Source organism: Cloeon dipterum, chromosome 1, assembly GCF_949628265.1.
Source record: "Cloeon dipterum chromosome 1, ieCloDipt1.1, whole genome shotgun sequence".
NCBI classification, from domain to species: Eukaryota; Metazoa; Arthropoda; class Insecta; order Ephemeroptera; family Baetidae; genus Cloeon; species Cloeon dipterum.
This window is the reverse complement of record NC_088786.1, coordinates 16,530,654-16,553,470: the sequence shown is the minus strand read 5'-3', so window position 1 is coordinate 16,553,470 and position 22,817 is coordinate 16,530,654. Positions and strand designations below refer to the sequence as shown.

General features: G+C 41.4%; 2 protein-coding genes across 4 annotated transcripts; one reads left to right on the top strand and one right to left on the bottom strand.

The window, feature by feature from the left end:
• The first annotated feature begins 2,287 nt into the window (after positions 1-2,287).
• Swim (Secreted Wg-interacting molecule) lies at positions 2,288-17,025 on the top strand. 3 transcript variants are annotated; one of them, XM_065497976.1, is made up of 8 exons: positions 2,288-2,401; positions 12,891-13,169; positions 13,680-13,746; positions 13,807-14,011; positions 14,343-14,638; positions 15,577-15,794; positions 15,880-16,031; positions 16,094-17,025. In XM_065497976.1, the coding sequence occupies exons 2-8, from the start codon at positions 12,899-12,901 to the stop codon at positions 16,310-16,312; spliced, it is 1,428 nt and encodes a 475-aa protein (XP_065354048.1). In that variant the 5' UTR covers positions 2,288-2,401; positions 12,891-12,898; the 3' UTR covers positions 16,313-17,025. The 3 variants fall into 3 exon arrangements, with proteins under 3 accessions (XP_065354048.1, XP_065354039.1, XP_065354056.1); XM_065497967.1 differs by lacking the exon at positions 2,288-2,401 and adding an exon at positions 5,046-5,205; XM_065497984.1 differs by lacking the exon at positions 2,288-2,401 and adding an exon at positions 12,758-12,782.
• VGAT (vesicular GABA transporter) lies at positions 16,764-21,881 on the bottom strand. The gene is made up of 6 exons (XM_065497955.1): positions 21,339-21,881; positions 20,115-20,354; positions 19,377-19,715; positions 18,675-19,076; positions 18,409-18,609; positions 16,764-18,343 (listed from the first exon to the last, which is right to left on the bottom strand). Exons 1-6 carry the CDS (start codon positions 21,675-21,677, stop codon positions 18,053-18,055), a joined length of 1,812 nt encoding a protein of 603 aa, XP_065354027.1. The 5' UTR covers positions 21,678-21,881; the 3' UTR covers positions 16,764-18,052.
• Positions 21,882-22,817: the final 936 nt, after the last annotated feature.

Here is a 22,817-nt window from a genome sequence, read left to right as displayed (position 1 = left end):
TTTTTAGCACAAAAGCGTGAGAAAGAAGCAAGTAGTAAGGAATTTATAACTGTTTGTTTATTTTTTACAGTCTTGTCAGTTAATATTTTAAACCAAAAAAGTTGCATTTTCGGTAGTTGTATCGCCCGACAAGAAAAGTGGGTGAAAATAAACCTTACAAAATATTTTTTTAGAAATGTCATTTTTTGATAAAAATGTTATAAGCAAAATTTCTGCCAATAATAAAAATATAAATTTAACTGCCTCAATTGAACGATTCATTTCTTAAATTAGCTTTACATTATGAAAATTCACTAGTAAGTGAAATTTTGACCCTGTGAATTTTTGTGAGTTAAGGTTAAATCACAGGAAGAGAGATTTCATCACAGATAATCCACCAAAAACGTATGACCCAATAAACACGCAATTGCTACCAACGACAGTAATGCTCCAAGCCGGCTGGCAACTCACTCATAAATAAAAGTAGAATATTTTGTCTCCATTTTCCTCTGGAGACAATAATAAGTATTTACGACGCATGATATTTTACCGCATTGGCGCCGTTTTAGTGCCTTCGGCGGACATTGATTCGGTGAGCGATGGGCCTTGCACTGACAATGAGCCAAAATGAGATATGTCCCCTACTGCGTGTGGTCCTGCTCACGGCATTTTTTGCCCTTTCTCGTCGCGCTGTTGATATGAGAAATACACTGCGCTGATGCCTTTTTGCCCGAGTGGAGACGCGGTGGAGCATTATGCAAATAATCAGATCAGAGCAACTTGTCGCTGCGATGCAGAGCGTGAAACGAATACGTGTGTGTGACTCACTAGTTATATATATTTATTGTGCATTGTGTACACATTTATTTTCACTTACGCACTTCACGTGCGACAATAACCTCGCTGAAATTATTCATGTATGAAAATGACAATTACATACTCTGCAGCTGAAGTCACTCCTCGATATAAACACACATTCAGCGTCTCTCGCGGATGTATCCTCCCGCCAACCCATAAAGCTGAGTGAATCATTTTAGATGATGCTTTTCGCTTAGAGAAAACATGAATGAAGTGTTTATTCAGAGCCATAGGCAATTTACACAAAATGAAATGTTAATGAGCTGCGAGATGATTTATTTTTGATGCAGCTTGTCTAGCATAACACTTTTTTCTTTTGATCGTTTTCATCTGCCTTGCCTTTTCTGAGCCGTGTTTATTTTACAACACTCCATCTTAATTTACCGCATGATGCTCAAGAATCCTGATATTGAGGGCAAACATTTCCTCAATAACACAGCAGAAAATATGGACTTCATTTGTCTTTCTCGTTCAGCAGAGTGTAGAGTGCAATGAAAAGAGTTTGAATCGACCGACCAGTGGTGGCTCATTTGTCAAATATGCTGCTTGCGCAAAAACACGTTAGCATTAAATTTAACGAGGCTGCGACTTGGAGAGACGACTTATTGTGGTGCTTAGCGAAGACATGAGCTACATGAAATATTGCTAATAAAGTAATCCAAGAGAAATAAGCGGCGCGCATGTGTATATACTTGGCTCACGTAATTGATTCTCGTTCATAAAGTCATAAATTTTTTGCAGTTTCACGTTTCACATATGATATGCTTTAAAAATGTGCAATAACAACGAGCTTCCCTTATATTCACCGCTTGTGTGCTTGAGTGAAAATAAATTCAGTCAACACGTTATAGTCGTACCAGGGACAAACAGAGACGCTTTGACACATCTGCGAAAAATTGCCGCGGGCAGACTTAACACGCGCATTTTTCATTTCCAAGTTCTCGCATAGCAGGGAAATCCTTTTATGCAAATTATTAAATTCTGCAGAGCGGCCTTGGAAAGTTGACTGGCAATTAAGAGGTGTCTTGTAATTACAGCTCTTGGTAAGGAGCGCTGGAAATGCAAATTGATCCCAGCGCGCAGACAGCATTATTTTTTACAATGAAAGTCGCGGTGTGTGTGTGTGTCGCACTAACTTTTGAATTTGACTCGGTCAACGACACAAATGCGAACTTGTTTCGCCTTTATCTGCCGAAGCAGCACACGATTTTGTCATTACCAACGTGCGACGCCCTCGCGAACACAAAAGTGGAGGCAGTGAAAAATTGAGGCAATTTACGCCTCGGGCCTTGCAAGTGCGAATTACTACGAGAGGCATGAACAACACCATAAAGCGGCAATTTCATTAGCGAATACGTACGTGAATACATACATATCAAGTTATGAATTTGACGAGCACTGCAATCTAACCTGCAAGCTATCTACCTGGCGATTTTCATCAAGACAGTAGGGGGAACTTGGACTGATAAATTAATGTTGCTATAAGAGACGTTGCTTGAAACTTTAGTGCGGCGTCAACTTTGCGTGGAGCAAGGACCTGCGTTACTGTTTGCCTCTACTGAAGGTAAATTATTTATAATTAGGACTTTTAATTCTAATTTAATGCTTGTAAATTAATGGAGAAAAATAATTTGTCAATTTTTATGTTTATAATACTCATTTTGAGTTTTTTGATCGAAAGCCAAACATAATCAAAGAAACTGTTGGTTAAATTTGTTAGCATGCAAGTAAAGAGAAACTATGTAAGTCCGCAGCATTACGGAATAGCATTCAGAAACAGGTTTCACATCCAAATTTCAGCCAAATTAATTGCTTTACATGACAGACCTATGGCAGAAATTCTTGTCTGCTACAATAAAACTAGTCGTTTTTATACTTATTTATTTATTTTGACTGGGTAAGTTTTGCATGAATTTTAAAAGGCCATGGCTTTATGAGCTGAAGGGCAATTTTAATTCCGAATTTCTTGTCTCATAAATAATTATCCACGAACAAACACAAATTATCTGCGCATTGTGCGAAGAAGCAGACTCCGCGTGAAATTCTTGCAAATATTCCGACGAGTGAGGTTAAAAACGCCCAAACTCATTAGCATTTTTCCGCTCCGAAAGGGATATTTAAATTATCACTTATGCGGAATGCCGGACCAAATTAAAACGTTCGTTTAGGCGCGGAATAACGTAGGCGCATGCAGATTTTGTTTCAAAGTCTGCGACAAAGTCTGTTTTCGGTTAGAGACAAAGGCCGATTTATTTTATGATTCACGAGGGCGGGCTCGAGATGCAAAACTTGCTACAGCAGCCACGGTGACGTAAGCAAGTCGTGGTGCAAACACCGACATCATGAAATCGCGCTGTGGGTTGAAATATTGCCTTCAGAGAACAAACTCGCTCCGGATCCACTGCTCGCGCTGGTAATAATGCGCATCGCGCGGCGGCGGCGGCGCTTCTAAATTAATGCATTAATTTCATAAATCCACTCAGCTCTCAGCGGCGCCGGCGATGCATCCAGGTTGAGCACTGCACACGCACGCACGAAGAAGGATTAATTTAATTGAGCATTCAGGCTTTGTGGAGATTGGTTCGCGATTAGAGGCTTTCTCGGGGAGTGACATGGCATGCTGGCGAGCGTGGGTTGCCCCTGCGTTTTATTCGTATCTCTGCGCTCTGATCGAATATTGAATTTCTCAATGCGAGTTTATCGTTTATTGCCTCCTGGCCAAAGTTTAAAAGCACCTCGTGGATCACTCTCTGCGCGCTCGTATGGAAAAGAATGCACACACTCTCACACAATACGCTCGGCAGACTAGCAATTACTTTAGGCGCATGCTGCCTTTTCGGAGTATTATTGTCTGCGCGCCGCAACCAACATTTTTATACACGTTGTGTGCACTTAAGCGTTTTCGCGACTCAAATCTGATTCATTTGCATGAAGCACTTAGGCATGGTAATTTTGCTATATACGTATTGGGAGTTCCCGTTTGGAGGACTCTTATTTGAAAAGTAGCCAATCGCATCTTGTGAGGCCTCGCGATGGACAATGCTTTGGAGATAATCGGAGCTATAATCAAGTTTCAATTTGAAAACTGTGCCTATAACAGAAGAACCGGAGAGGTATGAAGTATGTTGTGTTTTTCCTAACCCAAGATTTATTTGGAAAAATACCTATTACTTCGGTTCAAGTGGATTTTTAACAATAGGATAGGTGTTTAAAAAGTAATAATTTAAGATAAAAATAGTTTCACACGTTCTCGTAACTGCTGTTTCGGTCTATAAAGCATTGTCAGCATGCAAAACAAAATCCATTGCATAGGTTCCTGAATCACCGGCTGTTGAAAATAAGTGACTGTACTCATTGCAGAAAGCAAAAACAAAAAGTGTTCCATTGACATGCCTTCCTCTTAAAATGATCGCAAGCCTACAAAGAAACATTAAATTTAATTCTTCCACTTTTTGTAATTCTTCATTATGTTCGAAAAAGAGCAGCCCCGCGCAGCCGAAAAGTACTAGTTAAAATTTCATTGGAATTTTTTGGACTGTATTTTCAAAAAATGTTTGTTTCTGAAATAAAAACTGCTCCTTTTTCAAAATGTAGAATTCTACTTCAAAAATTTTGAAGATAATTTGCAATGTACCTTTTAATGACTAATTAGAGAGGATTTTTTAAACAAGTGCCTTTAAATATTTCCCACTTTAAGTTTTAAATTTTAAATGAGAAAATCCATAATTTCTGTCACCGCCAAAAAGCTGCTTTTCATTAAAATTCCTTTTTATTTTAAATATAAGGTCAGATAAATTGTCCAGCGTCATTATGCACATTAAAAGAGTTCAAATTAATGGCGACATCAATCTTCGTACACGATTACGTGGCGCATCGTTAAAAATCCGTCAGCAAGAATAAATTACTCGCAGCAAAGGCAAAGTTCGCTTTCGATCGCATGCCTCCGCATCCGAAGAGAACAGCAAAATCGACAGCACAAAAATGCGATCGCGCAAGCAAATTCTATTGTGTTGGCGCAATTCAGACCTGTGTCCAACTGGAGGCCGGCGGCAAACAAGAGCAAATAATAATGAAAGAGTAAATAGCTATAAAATTGAGAAAATAGCGGCCGTAAATCTGTCAGAGTGGGTGACAAGAGCGGCAGCGGCAGCGGCGGTGAGGCGCGATTGCATTCACACGTGATTGCACGCGCACACCTCTCGGCACCAGGGCGAGGAGGGGTGCCGCGGAGGAGAAGACAACCGCGAGTTTGTCCTCAGTCGGTGCAGCGATCGCCACGCGTCTCGGTGCTCTCGCGAGTGCCCGAGAGTGCTGAGAAGCAGCGGGAGGAGATCTCGCGGCCGCGGCTTTGGTTTCTGCTCGCTCCAGGTACGAACCGGGTCTGACTCATCGGCTCTCACGCCGGCCGCCTCGCGAAACCGCAGCCCCGAGGATTGGATGATTTTTCGATTCGAAATGGGTCGATTTGGCGTATTTTTAAACCGCGCGCTCTGTCTTCATTCGTCTCGGGCGTGAAACGCTCGGATTGCCGACAATGAGCCGCGCACTCGAGCACACGACCTTCGACTAAAATTAAACTTTTTTAGCCCCGAATCAGACGTGATTGTCATCATTGTGTCACGAGCGCGTTAACGATAGCCTCATTAATTAAGACTCATTCACCGCGGCCGCCCAGCGACGCCCCGCTCTTGCTAGGCCAAGATTCTTGGCACCTTGATTGATGTGAGTTTCTTTTTTTCAACCCAATCGATCGGCTCTTAAACTGGCGCCGTGTTTTATTTCACTGCTCGCGATCGGAATCTTTTTGATTTGTGACAACAGCCTTCCCTCTCGAGCACGCCGGTTTCTCGGAACCAGAGGAGGTTATTTGAGAATTGGCACCGGCCGAAAGGCTAAAGTAAGTAACTCGAATTGCTTTCGCCGCAGGCACCGAGAGCCTCGTTATAGAAATGCAAATCTTTTTTCCAAATCCATTCATTCGCTATCACTTCCCACACGTCTGAAGATTGTATCAAAAACATTCCTTAGATGGTCGAAGGCGCGGAAAATTTTCACAGACATGCCTCGGGGGTGCTTCGTATAAACAGTAATAAAAGCGCATTCGCTTTCAATATGTTGTCAATTAGTTCTCTCTCATCTGCAGAGTCGCGCTCGTAAATCCCGACGGACCAAATCGCGAGAGAAGCCAGCTGCCAGCTGGCTTCGCTATTATTCAGCGTTTTGCTCGACAAACAGCAGCCTATCGAAAAACATTTGAATAAATATTGAAAGACTGCAGGCCTTGAACTGTCAGATCATATCAGTGTAGTTTTCAATAAAAAAATAAATAAGAGCGGAGGGACCGCAAAAAGAGTGGCAGTTGAGTGAGCTTAAATCGAATAAAAGTGCTCGTTCTCTCGTCTCCTGCAGAGAAAGACTTCCTCTCGAGAGTGTTTGTTGATTTTTTAGCATAATGCACCGCTCATAGTTGGAGGCAAACAATGTTATTTGCCACAAGGCCCCTCTTTAAAGTGTGCAACGACACTTTATATATATATATATATATATATATATATATATGTTTCCAGCTGAGGAGTCACACGATCGTTTTTGCACCAAGGTTTCACAAATCAGCGTCTTAAGCGGCGCAAATATTTGCACATCTCATTGCCTGCATTAAAAAACTCGTAGGGCAAACAAAATGTGTCAATCAAATTTTGCCGTCCAGACTGCTCGTGCAGAAAAAACATTTTCCCAGGCGCGAGAAAGCAAGTTTTTTGTGCCACTCGAAATCTGTTAAGTGGACAAAGTAAAAAAAATCGACTCGCTCGCAGAAATATGGCTTCTCTTCTTCCAAAATCATAATTGCACAATTCATCTCCTGTAACAACAGGTGTTTGTGTCTGCTGAACTCAAAAATATACGGCAATCGGCTAAGAGATGTTATTACACAAAATTGGTTGGCCCGGCATTTGTTTGCCGGTCGTGCTTATCGTTTTTCAACTAATTAGTCGTTACAACCTTTAATTACGCGCGATTACTCACCTCTGCAGCGCTGGAAAAGCCACGAATTGTCGATCCCGATATTTCATGTAAACTGTTATTGTGCATAATATTGAACAGCATTCCGGAGCTCTTTCACTCGTAAAAAATAAGTGCAGTGTGCGTTTAAATAACGACCCTTTGTGAACGCTCAGACGTTGCTCTAATTTGAACCGGTCTAAATTGTTACAAAATTCATATTTGTCGCACATTCATATGCACTCGCTCAATTATTCCAGGACAATGACCGCGGGTGTGTTTCCCATGCGGCCGTTTTCATGCTAAAAACATCTTCTTATCTCTCCCGAGTGAGATTTAAGCAGCTAGTTTGTCAATATTCGTCTATGTTTGCTCATAACGACGAGCGAGATTGTGTCAATACACGACAGGCTTTATAATCTTGTGCTGCAGCAATCTTTTCCGCCCTAGAAGGGCTTTTTTAGGAAAACCGAAGACACCTGCTTATGTTTTACCAAGCATGCCACTCGATTTCTAATTCCACAATTGCATAGTGGCTGCTTAAATCGATAAAGTGGCCGGCTACCTAGGTCCACGTTCATTTTTATCTTATCGTCCTTTTCGAAGGCTGCCAGTGAATTTGCTCTTGCGATCGATAAAATTCTCTACTCATTGTCAGAGGATGTGCGTTTTGCTGTTCTAGTGCGTATGCAATATAGCAAAAGACAAAAATCACGTGCAGATACTAGATTCGTCGATAGTGAACAATCGACTCTCGTTAGGCGCAGGACTGAATGAATGAAAATAATGACTTCATCTCTCCGTTTTTGACCGCGGAACGTATATCGCACGTGACCAACGTGTTTATGGGAAATTAGCGTTGGCAGCAAGAAAATGATTTATTTTCAAAAGTAGGTTTGCCTAATCCACCTTTACGACGCCCATAAAATCACTTTCAGCGTTTCCCTAACAATGGCTCCCCTTTAAGGAGAAAGATCCTTAGCTTGATGATCTGATCCGCGATCTAGATGTTGTGTCGTTCGGATTTGCGAGTTTCTGCAATTATTTCTTACAAAGATAGGGTGTTAGATAGCACTCTATTTTATTGCACCGCACCTCCAAGGCCAGAGCTAGCTTAAAGGTACGAAAACAATCAGATTATGTGGATTATATAGCTTTGACTTTGCCAACTCTGAAATTGGGCGCGTGATAGCCGCTTGAGCCATATAGCTTTGTCGGTCAAATGTTCCTAAGTTCCGTTTTAACGTAAATACATTAAATTTACTAAAATTTTGCACATTTATAAGACTTGATTCGATTAGTGGAAATTCAAAAGCTTCAATTTATTTCGCAATTTCGCACTACAATATATTTTATAAAGATGGCTTGACCCATAAAAAATAAAATAAAATTGAACGGTCATGTAGATATAAGTAATTTAAATGTAGAAATAATATGAAATAATTACTTATGTGTCATTTAGAACAAATCATTAAGTGCTAGTAATTCTAAATTTTTTAAAAATAAATATCTGGTTTTGAGGTTAAACACAGCCCACGCTTACAATCGTTGAAAACGATGGTGATTTTGTAAGATGTCTCGTATTTTTTCGTGATGGCTGCTTTTTGCAGCAGCTTCCCGGTTTAAGTGCTGTACGTACAGGTGTATTAATACTTATCGTTTCTCTTTCGAATTATTCGCAAAATAAAAAAATATGCCTTAGCGAGAGGGAATCGGTGAGGAATTCAAACGAACGCTCATTTCAAAAGGTCAAACCGTCACCCGGGTCGCGTTCACTTGCGCCAGACCAGTATGCTAGCTGTGAAATAACTATCTACAAGGTATCATTGAGATGCACAGAAGCAAGTGTGGAACAAGGCGTGCGAGACGGCCAAAATTCAAATTGCCCCAGCCGGCTGGACGGAAAGTAATGGGCGTCCAGGGTCGCGCCGACGGAATTTTAAATTGAATTTATTGGTGCACAAGTTTACGAATATACGCTTCGCCGAGCAATAAAATCATAAATTCGGCAGATGACATCAGCCCCGAGGCATCAGCATCAGCAACAATCATGCGGCTCGCGCGTTGGACAATATCACCGAGTTTATCTCATAATTCCTCAACAGGACAGGAGGCATGTTTGGAAGCGACGCTGGCACCGAATAAATTAGCGATGGCTCGCTGCCAGCCGACAAGCGCGATGCACTCGAGGCTTCTCGGTATTTTAATTACGCCCCGATATGCAATTAGCGTTTTGCTCATTTAGCGATGCCGCGCGCGAGACCAGGCCGTACAGCGGATTCTTTTCTCAGCACTCGCGCCGCTATTTGCGAACACGTTCTATGCTGCTGCTCCTTTTATATTTTTAACGCTGACTGCTTTTTGAAACAATTTCACGACTGATGTGCTCACCTGCACGACTAATCTCACTCGAATTGTTTTGACATCACACCTGTGTACTTGCCAATTTCGTGAATACCTCAGACAAAAAGCGAGTGGGAAAGGAAACCAGCGTTTGAATGGGGGTTTTAAAATCGTTGATTTGAAAAGAGCGTGACGAGTGCTTATATAACATATGCGCAGAGAAGAAAGTAGAAGAAGAAATTACACTCGGCGTCCAAGGGGAAAATGCGATTAAAACAGTCTGTTACCCATAAAACCACTTAAGCCGGCACATTTGGTCGAAAATGAAAACCACCTTTTAGTAGCGGAAAACCGCTAATTGGAAGCTGGTGCTTTAATATTCACAGCACAGCGTTGGACGTGTGAAAAACTCACCCCGCTTCGAAGACTTGACGACAGAGAAGTAATTACCGAACGATTACGCTTGATGCTTTTAGCAGATTGGTGTGTATAGTGCAAAAACGCTCAACACAGAAGCATGTGTCTGAAATACTTGACGCTTACTCGCGTGTACAGCGCAAGTGGCTGTTTGCTCAAGAGAACAAGTGACATTTATCCTGTCGCAAAGTGATTTATTCAGACACACTGCATGATGTAAAGGCCAAAACGAAGACATAGTTAAATTTCTTATTCATTGCACACATTTAATGATTTCATTTAGACGTACTTTCTTTTTTGGGCGGTTAAAATTTGATGGCATTAATTTACATGATAAAAGTTTTCAGCGAAGTTACGATTCATAAATATTCAGAGTACTCTTTCTTCTGGTTTTAATATTTCGGCCAGGGTCGTTATAAAAAGTCTTTTTTAATTTTAACAATTTAAACTCATAGAAGCTAAAAACTCGGCTTGAAATTTTAATATTATCTACTGTATTTAATTACAGCAATATCTCATATTTAATTCCTGAGAAAATAATATTTTGAACTTTAAGCAGATATTTCCAAAACGTTACAAAAAATTTAATAATAGAAAAATTTGGTTGAGTTGCATTTTTAAATACTGGTTATTGAGGCTCACAATACTTGAGGCAGATCGTATAATGCAGCTTTTCTGCTGGTTCTGTTGACCTATTCTTGATCTTTATTTTCTTCTCCGCATTCCGCATCTGTTTAAACGAACAATCGTAAAGAATAAAGAAATAAATGTTTACTCCTTTTAACCTGCTCAGACCCCGCATAATAGTGGAAATGATTGGCATAAGAAAGTTCATTACGGCCTGTCACTCTTTATGAAAAAACCTTTACGCCTACAGGTGTCGCAAACATAAATTGCAAAATGAGTGCGAATTTCGACCGCAACAGCCGTGTGGCTGTGGTGGCTATGGAATGGAAAGTTGCAGGACCGCTTGCTGCCTCTTCTCGGCTTCCTTAAAATATATAATTTTTCATGCGCACAGAGCAGCAAAGGCGGACAGCGAGCGACACACAGTAAGTCCAGTGGCGTATTCGCCCGGCGCGCCTGGCGACAAACATCTCGCGCGCATGTTGCGCTCTCGCTCGCTTGCGAATACATTATTTTAATATATGTACATTGTGCGCTGGAGGAAATTCATTGCCGGCGCTACTGGAGCTGAAAAAGCAGCAGTATGTGTGTTGGCTGCCTCTTGAAAACGCGATACCGATCTCGGGCTTGCGAGCAGTAAGTGCAGCACTTCAGAGAATGCGCGCGTTTCACGTTTTACACGCTCTTTGCCGATTTTCTCTGTTCTCTGCAGCGCATTAGGCCAAGAGGGACTATATCAGAGGCATTCCACAAAGCGGCTTTTTCGTTTTTCACGGCGCGCGGCCCACGCAGATCTGCGCTGCGTTTACTCATTCTGACCGGATTTTGAGGCGCGCGCGCCTTACATCATCGTTTGTTTTGACAGAAGCTGCAGCCAACGTCGACTTTTAGAAGCGCTTTGTCTGAGAAATGCGTGCGAAAATACCTTGTTTATATCAACAAATATCGGATTGTTGTAGCTCGATGAGCTGCGAAACGTGCCTCCACGATGGAATGCAAGATGCGGAGAAAATTAATGTGCTGGGAATTATGGTCAATGAATGGCGCTGTTTGAGAGCAGAGCGCACTTTCAGCTTCAAACCGAGAATGCAAACATTGAGATAAAAAGACCGCGTTGCTGAGTCATGAGTTTAGTTCCTATAAATAAAGCCAAACTAAATAATCTTAATTAAGGTCAAATTAAAACGAGAATAATTTTTAGTTTAAAATTGAACTTTTACTAATTAATGAAGCGGATTTATTTATTTATTGTCAATAGGAGGGGGTTCCTAATTCAATTCTAAAGTGCACCATTGGTGCAATTTTGAACTCAAAGTTAATTGAGTCACTTGTACAAAATTGCAACAATTATACAATTGAAAAAATCAAGATGGTTCCTGACAGTTAAAGCAGTAGTTAATATAGCGAAAATTGTGCACTTCAGGGGGAAAGTTGTTGAATTTGGCTTCATTAAGGAATTAACAAAGTTAAATTTGAAGTTCTAAATATTTTTAAATAAATGGTTGAGAAGAGGGCCATTGACTTGCAAGAAATAGCACTCCTTACTCGCACTCTCACTAAAAGTAGATCGCCACGACGGCCATAATTTCAAGAAAAAAATAACAATTTTTAAATATATTTACAAAACAGATAATTTTTTGTTAATTTTGTCTAGATTTGTGAATACATGTTGTCTTAAAAACAAAAATAATTAATGCGCGCGCTTTTTTGTCTTGAGACTTGTTCTTTATCTAAGCGCCACAGATACTGTCCTTGAATTAAAATTTTTGGGTTAGGATTTGAATAAGATAATGAACGCGAAATCACATTAGCTGATTAGCATCAATAAATCTCCAGCAAATAGGTTGCGAAATATTAAGCTGTCTGTGAAAGTGTAGATTTTTTCCAAATCCTGTGTTCAGATCAATTTCTTTCGAACAAATCACATTTTTACCGGGCGATTTCCGTGACATGAGAACACATCTTGAGAAATTACTTATGTTCAAGTTTTTTTATGCTTAATTATCCAGCTATCAATTTTTAAGCACGGGATAACTTTCATTAAAAACGACACAGTGCATATTGAGTAACTCAATTTAAGATTGTTTGTTTTAAAAATTCTTGGGTCGTATTAAGTGGTTGATTATTTTTAAACATTTCACAACATGTCTTTTCACATGGGCATGACATGCGAACACAAACTCTGCGGCCAGCTTTGTCACAACTTACCCCTCAACGCGACGACTCAATTACTAAATTCGCGGAACTTGTTTACGTAGGGTTTGGTGGCGCGCGAAAGCCGGTGCTCAAGTTGACAAAATAAAGACCACACAGAAGGGCGCGGCGCGGCGCGGGGTTCTAATAACAGCGTAATAACACAAGTCACTCGTCAGTCGCGCGCATAAATTAGCGGCGTGCGAAACGAGCGTGGAGGAGCGAGCGAGTCATTAGCTTGATCGTCCTTACAGACCAACAGACAGACACATCCTCGTTATTTTCTTTCGCGTTGTTATTTTATTTTTTACATTTGCTTTGTTTCGCGCTCGACACTGGAGGCGTTCATGAACCTCGTCGGTTAGGTTAGTTTTACGACCGTCAAAGCCCATTCATTATCGCTGATCTCGTCTGCAGCGAACAAAAGCCCGAGTCTCGTTCGCAGTTGCTTTAATCGAATCTCGCCTTTCCAGGGGGTAAGATGAGCGGGGTGCGGTGGCACAGTTTATGGGCCGGCTGCCTGCTCGTTTGCGCCGCCGTGCTCGCCTACCAAGGCGACATCTCCGACCTGCCACCCGGCCCCTACTGCGGCCGCGTAAGTACCGGCTGCTGCGACGGCCGCACCGACACGTGCTCGGCGCCCATCCTCGGCACCCTTTGCTACTGTGACCAGTTCTGCAACAGGACGTTAAACGACGACTGCTGTCCAGACTACTGGAGCGTCTGCCACGGCATCGAAGAAATTCGGAAGGGTTTGTCACTTTTAAACCGTGGGATTGCTTTTTTAATTAAAAAAGAATCCAAAATTCTTAAACATTATTGTGGCTAATACATATTTTTATCCAGTTTCCACGAATCTTATTTATTGAAATATTTCTTATTGTTTAAAGACCATTTTTCTGTCATTATTTAGTAGAAATTAAAAATAATCGCAATGCTCATTTGGCTGCTTTGGTAGTTGCATCTTATTCTGTTTTAAATCCTAAATTTACATAAATTCAAACAATTACATTAATTCACATAAAATTTGCAGATAGGAAATTTACATTCAATCAAATAACGATTTAAAATTAATGGTCTGATTTGAACAATATTGAGTTGATGAAATTTTAATCATCTAGGACAAAATTTTCGTTTAAAAACTTGACGAACATATTTGAACTGCCGGACATTTTAAAAATTTTGTAAAAACTCTATTTTGTACCCTCAAAACTTATATTTTCAGCCTCCAGCGACACTAATAACAATATTTTAAAATTTAGAATCATGCATATTCAATGGGGGAGAATATTTTTCTGGACAATCTTCGAAGGTCAACTGCAAATCATGGTAATGTCATTTAATGACGGCTAGAATTACCATGAAATAAATATATGCTCATTCGCTCAGCACCTGCCAAAGATCTTACACTGACCCCACTAAATTTGAGATGCCGTGTGAGCAAATAGAGTGCCTTGTCGAGCCAGACACCATCGACAGGGTCAACGGCCAGCGTGGTCTCACCTGGACCGCAGCCAACTACTCCTCTTTCTGGGGCCATGCCCTTCACGAAGGAAAGCAGTTCAAGCTTGGCACCCTCGAGCCCCGCAGAACGGTCAGTGTATTTGCGACTTTTTCCTTGTTATTCATCAGTAATGTTGCCAGCAACAGGCTTGTTTTCTGTAAATTTGCCAGAACTAAACAATTCTTTTTAAAGAGTCAGAAACCGATTAATTTCGCCCAAGTGATTACATTGTAGATCTTTCTCTGACCAAGGCTAAATGTTTTTTCCGTCAGTAAATTAAGCGGATCAAATGCTTAATCAACGAGATCAAATAAAGAGCCTTGATCAATCAAGCGAGTTCCATGCACATCTGTCTAGGGATAGCATAGAAACGAGCCGCTCGCTCGGTATAATCGCACTGATTGGAAAAAATGGCCAACAGGTCAAGGGCCTAATACCAGTCAAGCGAGTGTACGACCCCAGCAAGCTGCCGCGCATCTTTGACGCCCGCGTGAAATGGCCGGAAGAAATCTCGGGGGTGGTGGACCAGGGCTGGTGCGCCTCCTCGTGGGCCCTGAGCACCGTGCAGGTGGCAGGCGACCGACTCGGTATCATGTCCCTCGGCAGGGAGATCGTCGACCTGTCGGCGCAACAGCTGCTCGAGTGCAACCGTAGAGGACAGCAGGGCTGCCAAGGTGGACACCTGGACAGGGCATGGATGCACATCAGGAAATACGGGTAAGTACGAGGATATGATTTCCATCGAGTGAAAAGTGACTGCAAAGTATGAAAAGTGTGAATCGGAAACAAATATTAGGAAAACATCTCATATTATTTTCAAATATTTAATAAATAACCGATTAAAGGGAGAAAAATATGTGGAAAATTATCTTAAGTGAAATAATTGGCATGGGTCTTCAGATTTGGACGAAATTTTCTGGAGGGGTTGCCCTAAGACCTAAATAATTAAAATCGCCTATTTTACAAGGGCTTAAATTTTGCGGTGGTATGAAACAGGTGTTTTTTCTAGAGAATAATAACTCTTACCTGGATTGAGATAGATAAAGAATGTTCCACATTTGACGCAAAACAAGTTGCCCGTGGTGACCAACTTCGTTGGTCAAAGGTCAAGGCCATAAAATAAGGTGGAAAAAAATAAAATTATACCCTTGTGCATAAAATTTCGCAAATCCAAAATAGCCAAAATGCGGCCCAAACACGTGTCCTCTGGGGGTAGAATTATTGAATTAAATGATATTGGTTCGAATTGAGCGTCCTTGGTGTTGTTTCTTATGTTTTTTTTTTTTTGCCACTAGAAACTCAATTGTTGGTTTAATTGCATCAAATCTCACTCCTTTTGTTCGTAATACTAATGCTAAACCACCTTCATATTTCGAAGGATCACCAGGTGCACGAAGACTGCGTTTAAATAATTTTAGAAATTATGATGCAATTAAAAATCACTTGAATAGCTTGGAAAATAGGAAAATATAGCCATATAGTCCGAGTTGAATAGACCTCGATTATTTCCGCGCTCTGTGTTCCAAAAGATCAGCAACAAAAACCACCAAAAGTTTATGATCAGAATATAAAACGTTTGACACAACATCGTTTCACACATTTTCTGCGAGAATCTTACGCTGGATGCCCATACTAAATTTAATATTTGTTATCAGAGTAATCGAGGAGAGATGCTACCCCTACATTGGGGACCACAAGCAGAATAGCAAGTGCAAGATCGGCAAGAACATCCGCTCACTGGCTGCGTCCCGTTGCCCACCGCAGCACCAGATCGAGCCCCCGAGGACCGAGACGTACCGCACAGGCCCGGCTTACAGGATTCAATCCGAACAGGACATCATGCACGAAATCCACGAATCCGGCCCCGTCCAGGGTGAGTAGCGTATGCAACGTGCTCAGCAGTTGGGCCAAGCGTGTTGCATAAATCACGACTCGGGTGTTAATAATTGGACTTGCAGCAACCATGGGAGTGCACCACGAGTTCTTCATGTACAGAAATGGCGTGTACCAGGCCTCGAGGCAAGGTCAAAGAATCGAAGGTTACCACAGCGTGAGACTTATCGGCTGGGGCGAGGAACCCGCGCTCTTCGGACCTCCCATCAAATATTGGGTGAGTTTCCTCATCCTGACGCCACGCGTGCTTGAGAGAATAACTGGTTTTGTTGGAAACAGCTGGCAATGAACTCGTGGGGCACTGAATGGGGCGAGGGCGGCCTCTTCCGCATCAGGCGGGGCACCAACGAGTGTGAAATCGAAGATTACGTGCTGGCCGCGTGGGCGCAGACCACCAGTTCAGTCACTCCGAACACCTTCCCACCGCCGGCCAGACGCCGCAGGAACAAATCGCACAAACGCTCGGCGCGCCTTCGACGACCACTACTTAAGAAATAAACTAAACTGCGCTAACCTGCCAATTGCTGTATTTTAGCAAAACAGAAAACGTAATATATATTGTGCCAATTAAAATACCGTACCGATCCAAATCCTTTTCAAATATATACAAGTCAAAGTGGCTGAAGATTTTTCTCTGGATCTCAGATTGAAAGATTCTGGTGATCTTTTGCTGTAAATCGTTTCCACTCTTATGCTTTAACCTTATCGCCCATTTTTAAATGGTACATTTCACGAGGCATCAATTTTTTCTCCTGTCCCTGACGAGGGCGACTAAACTATTTCAAGGAACACTGCCAAATCTGAAGAAATCAAGCAACGTTTTAACATAGTTATAGTCCTTTAGAAAATTCTTTGTTGTACGTCCTGTAAAAATAAGTGCTGAAATGAGCTGTGACTCGTTCTGTTGTTGCAAATAAGAAGTAGTCTTTATATTTACGCGACTATGATGTTTATTTTTAATTTTCTTTGTGTATAATGTTGGGATGTTAACATTATATTATAATCATAATTTTCATAACATTATCTGTCGCACAACATTAATATATAATGAGTATCTTATATAAGAGTGTATTAATTGTATTAAATTAACGAAAAACTAACAAACAAGTAGAATTAAATAAGGCGCAAACTTTTGTCTGTCACCAATTATTGGAAGACGCTTTGCTAATCAACAACAAGGCTCTCATTAAAAGTAATTTTCGCTCTCATTACTTCTTACGTTTGAATCCCATTTTACCATGATTTTTAATTTCCTGTTTTGATTTTTAAATTAAATCAAACCATATTATTTACGTTAGAATAGCCAATAGCAAAAATCAGTCGTTAAAATTAATGCGGTTGAACATTATTTTTGAGATAGACTGTATAATTTGACACTTTATTTTGCACACACCTGTGATGATTTTGCCACTTATTGGTACACGATTTTCCCTGCTGTGGCTGCTAGAATATTTCTAAGCCTCCTTGCGTGTGTATACAGTTTAGCTGTGTCACTGACTTTTTATTGCTGCTTATCTTTATCTCGACAATGTTATGTTCAGATTTACACTCACATTTTCAATTCGGCATTTACAAGTTCTGATGAAAATAACCACAAAAGTGTGAATGGAAGACTCTGGATTCAATCACTTTTGCTGTAAATACACACATTTTAAAATATCGACAACGATGACACACGATTATTCGCATGATATATACGTAATTATAATTGCAATGGATTACAGAAATTTCAACGATGCGCGTCAATTGCTTTCGCGATTGACGGCGAGCTTCTTGATATAGCCTTTTAATTATTTACATTGTTCTATTTACTTTTCTAAATGTATAATGCACGACTGCAGCGTGTGTATAACTCACATTTCACATCTATAACTTTTAACTCGCCTATAAATGGAAGACGCACATTTTTTACATTTTTCGTCATATATATGGAAGACAAAGTTTCATTGCTTTTGCAGAGCGGAAGACTTGGTTTTGCAATCACAATTATAAAAAACAAACATTTCAGTTCAGGATCCTCTTACTCATAGGGCTTTTGGTTGCGAGTTGTTGGGAGTTGTGTGAGTTTTTTAACATTCTTGGCAAAATGTGCAAATAGCAAGAAATCAAACTTTCGTTAATGTGTTTAGTCATCATCGGGAAAATATTCCAAGCTATCACAGTTTCAAAGATATTTTTAATTAAAAGCCCAGCGTCAGTAAGAGGACCCCGTTCACGTTGACGAATGACGCTAAACCCTTAAAAGGGCAAACCTATGGAAAAGGCCCTGATCAGTTCGGACCCCGAATCCCAGATTCCGATGACTCCAAAGAGCACACCCAGGAATATGATGAAATAATTGAAGTATTTCGTTTTATCATCCAACTCGTGGCCCTTGAGTATGATGTGGAAGTAGCAGGGCCAGATGAACGACAACATCGTGCCAGTAAAACTGCCAATGAAGCCCATCAGGGTGGCGAAGTGCGGGATCGAGATGGCCATCAGAATTGTGCCAATGATTACTCCCACGCGAAAGGCTAGACCCCATACCTGAAAAATTTGTTTACAAACATATATTTAGTGGTTGAGAGCATATTTCGATAAAAAAACATCACCTTCAACTCTCCATCGAGTTCCCATACTGATGGAAAGTACGTTTTTGGTTTGCCCCTGAACATTGCGCGTTCGAGAAGCTGGCATGCGGCGTAATATGGCAGTGGATATGAGAGGATGGCTTTGACGACCAAGAAGATGTTGACGAGCCCTTTGAAACCAGCAGAGTGAAGGTTGTTGGTGATCACTTGCTGTGTGTCACTCTGTTTAAATTGAAAGAATTTGAATAAAAGCCGAAAATAAATACATATTAAAAGAAATGCCGAACCTGGAAGGTGAGGAAGCACATGTAGCCAAAGAGCGACTTAAATATTGCGGCTGCGATGTGGCTCCAATCCAGCATGGTGCGGAACTTGGAAGGATCCTCCATGTTGCCCTCGAGGGTCGGCAGGAAGATTTGCGAGGTGTAGCTGAACACAATCACTCCCAGCGATATAGGAAACTTCTCGAGGTCGAGAGTCCACTTGACCTTGCCCCAGCCCCAGTCGGGCAGCTCCAGCAGGCAGTATCCCAGGATGATGGCATTGATGAACAAGTGAGACATGGTACACCAGAAGCTCAGCACCGAAACGGCGTGCAGACTCTTCAGGAAGCTGAGTGGGATCAAGAGGATGCCGCAAATCATCATCCAAGACCTGGTGTCGATGGGTCCTTCGGGGAATGTGCCTACCTAAAATATTTTATCAAGCGCAGAATTTATTTATTAATATTTCACTTCTTTAATTCTTGGCCAATAGTAAAAGGCAAAATATAAAATAAATAATATATATTGCAAAAATAGAAAAATGTGCAACAAGGATCAATTGTAAATTTAACCTCTTGGAGCACTGAACCGCAATTTCAACCAAATATTGTTTTATTTAAATTTTGTATGGAGCTCTGTTTAATCGGCTTGTGTCATGCGGTGGAGTTATAATTTTCATCGTTTTAAGGTGGATTTATTTTATTTATTTATTGTAAGCTCTTTTACCATGAGATCTCCACAGACGACGACATACAGGATGCATGTCATCAGCAGCTCAATGAGTTGGGCACAGTGGACCATCCGCTTGCCCCACTTTGGTCCTAGGCAGTCCCTTGCGATCGCCACGTAGCTGTCCCTCACCCTGACTTTGCGTTTTCCTATGAGTCGGCCTCTCGGAACTCCGTTGTTTTGTTGCGGTTGGGCAGGCTCCACGGCTTGTTGCTGTTGTTTTTGTTCTTCTTCTATCGCTTGGTAAAAAGGGTTGTTGGGGTTGCTCGATTGGAACTGCTCGTCTTCAAAGGTCACGCTTTGCTGTTGCTGGTACCCAGCGGGTTGATCCCAAAACTGGAAAATTATAAATTTTTAAAAGATTTTCTCTACAGGAATTTGCAATCAACATTAAGTTTCTGCTGTTAAGTTAATTATTTGCAAGGAAAAAACGGAAATTTTTGCAAACATTTTTTCTTGAATTGGCAAAAAGGGTTAGTTATATGTAAACCTTTACGTAATTTCATTAATAAAATTATAGTATAATAAGGAAAAATGGGCTTCTAGTTTTGGATTTGATCCAAAATTAGTATTCTTTTTAATTTCATAAAATATATTGAAAAAGGATCCATTCGTAATAACAGAGAGAGTTCCAGCTCTGGACATTATCTACAACATTAATAAATTCAGAGCTATGCAACTGGCGCAGCGAAAATGTCGCGAGGGTTGCATAAATCAGTTGCAGCAGGCGCTTACGTCCGTCGATTGGTATTTGCTGTCGTCCTCCCAGGAGATGTTTTCCGGTCGCGTTGGAGGTGGTGGTCTTGGTGGCAATGCGCCCTCTTCCTCGCCTTCGTACACGTCCACATCTTCGTAAAGGCAATCAACCAAAATTTTACCCGTGTAGCAGCAGATGTGCGCGATACCAATCATTGCAGCGATGGCCCAGTAGCCGCCTTGCCGCACCGCGAACGGCAGAGAAACAATGAACATGCCCTGCAGCACACGAAACAAAATTTTAATCGCTCGAGGCAGCAAATCAAATGTGTATTTTAAATAAAAAGGATTATTCATGCTTATATTAATTGAGGGGTTGTATGGTGAATAGTTTTCCATAAAAAATATACGTACTACTACTTGCAAAAGGTGGTTAGTTCAGTGACTCAAAATACTCAAATAGTTCAATGGCTGGGTGGCGCACCGGCACCACACCACGCCACTTGCTGGTTTTCGCACCTTCCCAGAGGCTTCAGGGACAAATGTCTGGCATTTCAATAAAAGACTGATATTATTTTGTCTGGATATGACAATGTATGGGGCAAAATAGCCCTGCAGAACCATAATAAAGATTACTTTGGAATTAAAAGACCTCGGTTTGGGGAGGCGAAAGGATGGCCCCATTGGGCCCCATGTTATCAGCTCGGCGGTGTTATTGGGGCCCGGTAAGCTCTCATAGCTCACGGGTAGTTCTGAGCAGAAGTTAAGAAATTAAATCTTAACTGTTATTAAAATAATAATTTAGATGTACGTGAAGCAACACGTGCTGCGAATGCGCCAGCTCTCATCTGTGGTCCATGAAGGGGGTGACTGTGTATTATGAGCGTACACCAGCCATTCGAGAGCGATCAATAAAATTTTACGCCATGTCTGGTGATCACACAATACTCTTTTATCAGACAAAATGTTTATTTTTGAAAGTGTTGCTTGTGCTTAATAGAAAATATCTTAAAAATTTGTACGTCTCAACTTTTAAGTTGAAAAATTAAAATTTAACTTAAAAAATATGAAAAAATATACAGAATAATATGCATCGTTGTTTAAGTTATGTAAAATATTGATTTAGCTTGATTGGAGCAAGAATGGGATAGGAAGAGATAACAATAAAAATTAATTAAAATGTCTTGATCACGGCATCAGATTTTGAATTTTCTTTTCCTTGAGACTTGAGATCCAATAGCGCCGTCACTTTCGCTCGTGTACCTGAATAGCGTTGGTGACATTCCAAGCGGCCTGCCACTCGTTGATCTTAAAGTCGGGTCCTTTTTGGCTGGACTCGCCGCCGCAGAAGTCGTCGCTGCTGGTGGTGCTGGCGGCCCGCCCGCGGCCCAAGTCCCTCATTTCGTGCGAGCCCGCACTCCGCTGCTGTGGCCCTCCGCCCCCGAACTTAGCAAAATTGGTGTTTTCGTTGGGAGCGGCCGCCGGGCCGCCCCCGCCGGCCATCTCCTTGCATTTGCTGGGAATCTTTGACTTGGCCGTCTCCCACAGGCTTCCGACCACCGGCCCGATGGCCGACATATTAAAGCCCGGAATCGCGGGCATTTCTGGCGGGGTGGCGGCTCGCTTACTCTCGGTTAGTGTGTCTGCTGCTTGAAGGCGGCGAGCGTGTGTCGAGGGCGGAGGGCCTCACTTGTCAGGGCGCTTTCCTCAGCGGCACTCTTCTCTCGCGGTCCACTTGCTCATACTCCAACGGCGCCGATGGAGTCGGGGGCTCTCCTCTCGGTCGCAGCCTCCCGCGACGGATCAATCGCACCCTCATCTCCAGACCTGCGCACCCCGTCACGCGACCCAGAAACCCTCTTTCCCGCCTGACCCGCCTCTTCCTGCTACGCGTTACGCGTAGGCTAGTTAATGCACTCCCGCGCGTACGCACGCAGACCACTTTTACTTTTGTAAATTTTCCTGGCTATTTTTAATGTCCAGGGAAAATGCTTACCAGGCTTTTCAACAAATATAAGCAAGAGGAGCAGAAAAATTAACTACGCACTGTCATTTATTTAAAGACATAATGGCATTTCATAGGGGATTGGGGTTTTGAACTTTAGAGGAATTTTTCTACATTTTCAAATCATTCGCACATCTTTTTAACGAGGAAAAATTAGTTTTCTTTTTCGTATAGGTGGTAATGCAAGGAGTATATTAAAGGAATAAACAAAACAAAGTTCAGGTATGATTAAAGAAAGGATTAAATTCATTCTCAACGGAGAAAGAAAATCGCACCTCATTTGTTTTGATATTTTTTTCCAATTTGGACAGCTACCATTAAATTTCTTGTTTCGAAGCTTTTTCTGCATTTTTTTACGGTTTTGCATTTGGTAGATTTCTCGTTAAAAATGACTAGCAACTTGACATTGAACAGAAATGTATGATTTTAAGCAAAAATGCCAAATTTTGACAGAAAAACTGGTTTATTGTGCTGAACTGATATATAAATATCTCGAAAACCCGTTTATAACCATCTAAATCGGCCCAGAGACCTTTTCCTATATTCTCAAAAGATCACAATATTTTACAGCAGTATTAGTTAACCATCATTCATCAAAGCTTTTGGAAAACAACACTATTCGCTGTATGTGACGTGTGGTTGTCTAGGGGTTGCTGCTTCATTTGATAATTTTTCCCTACACGTCACTCTGGCTAGATAGTAGGATGGATGGTTAAATGATAAGGACGTCAAAATAA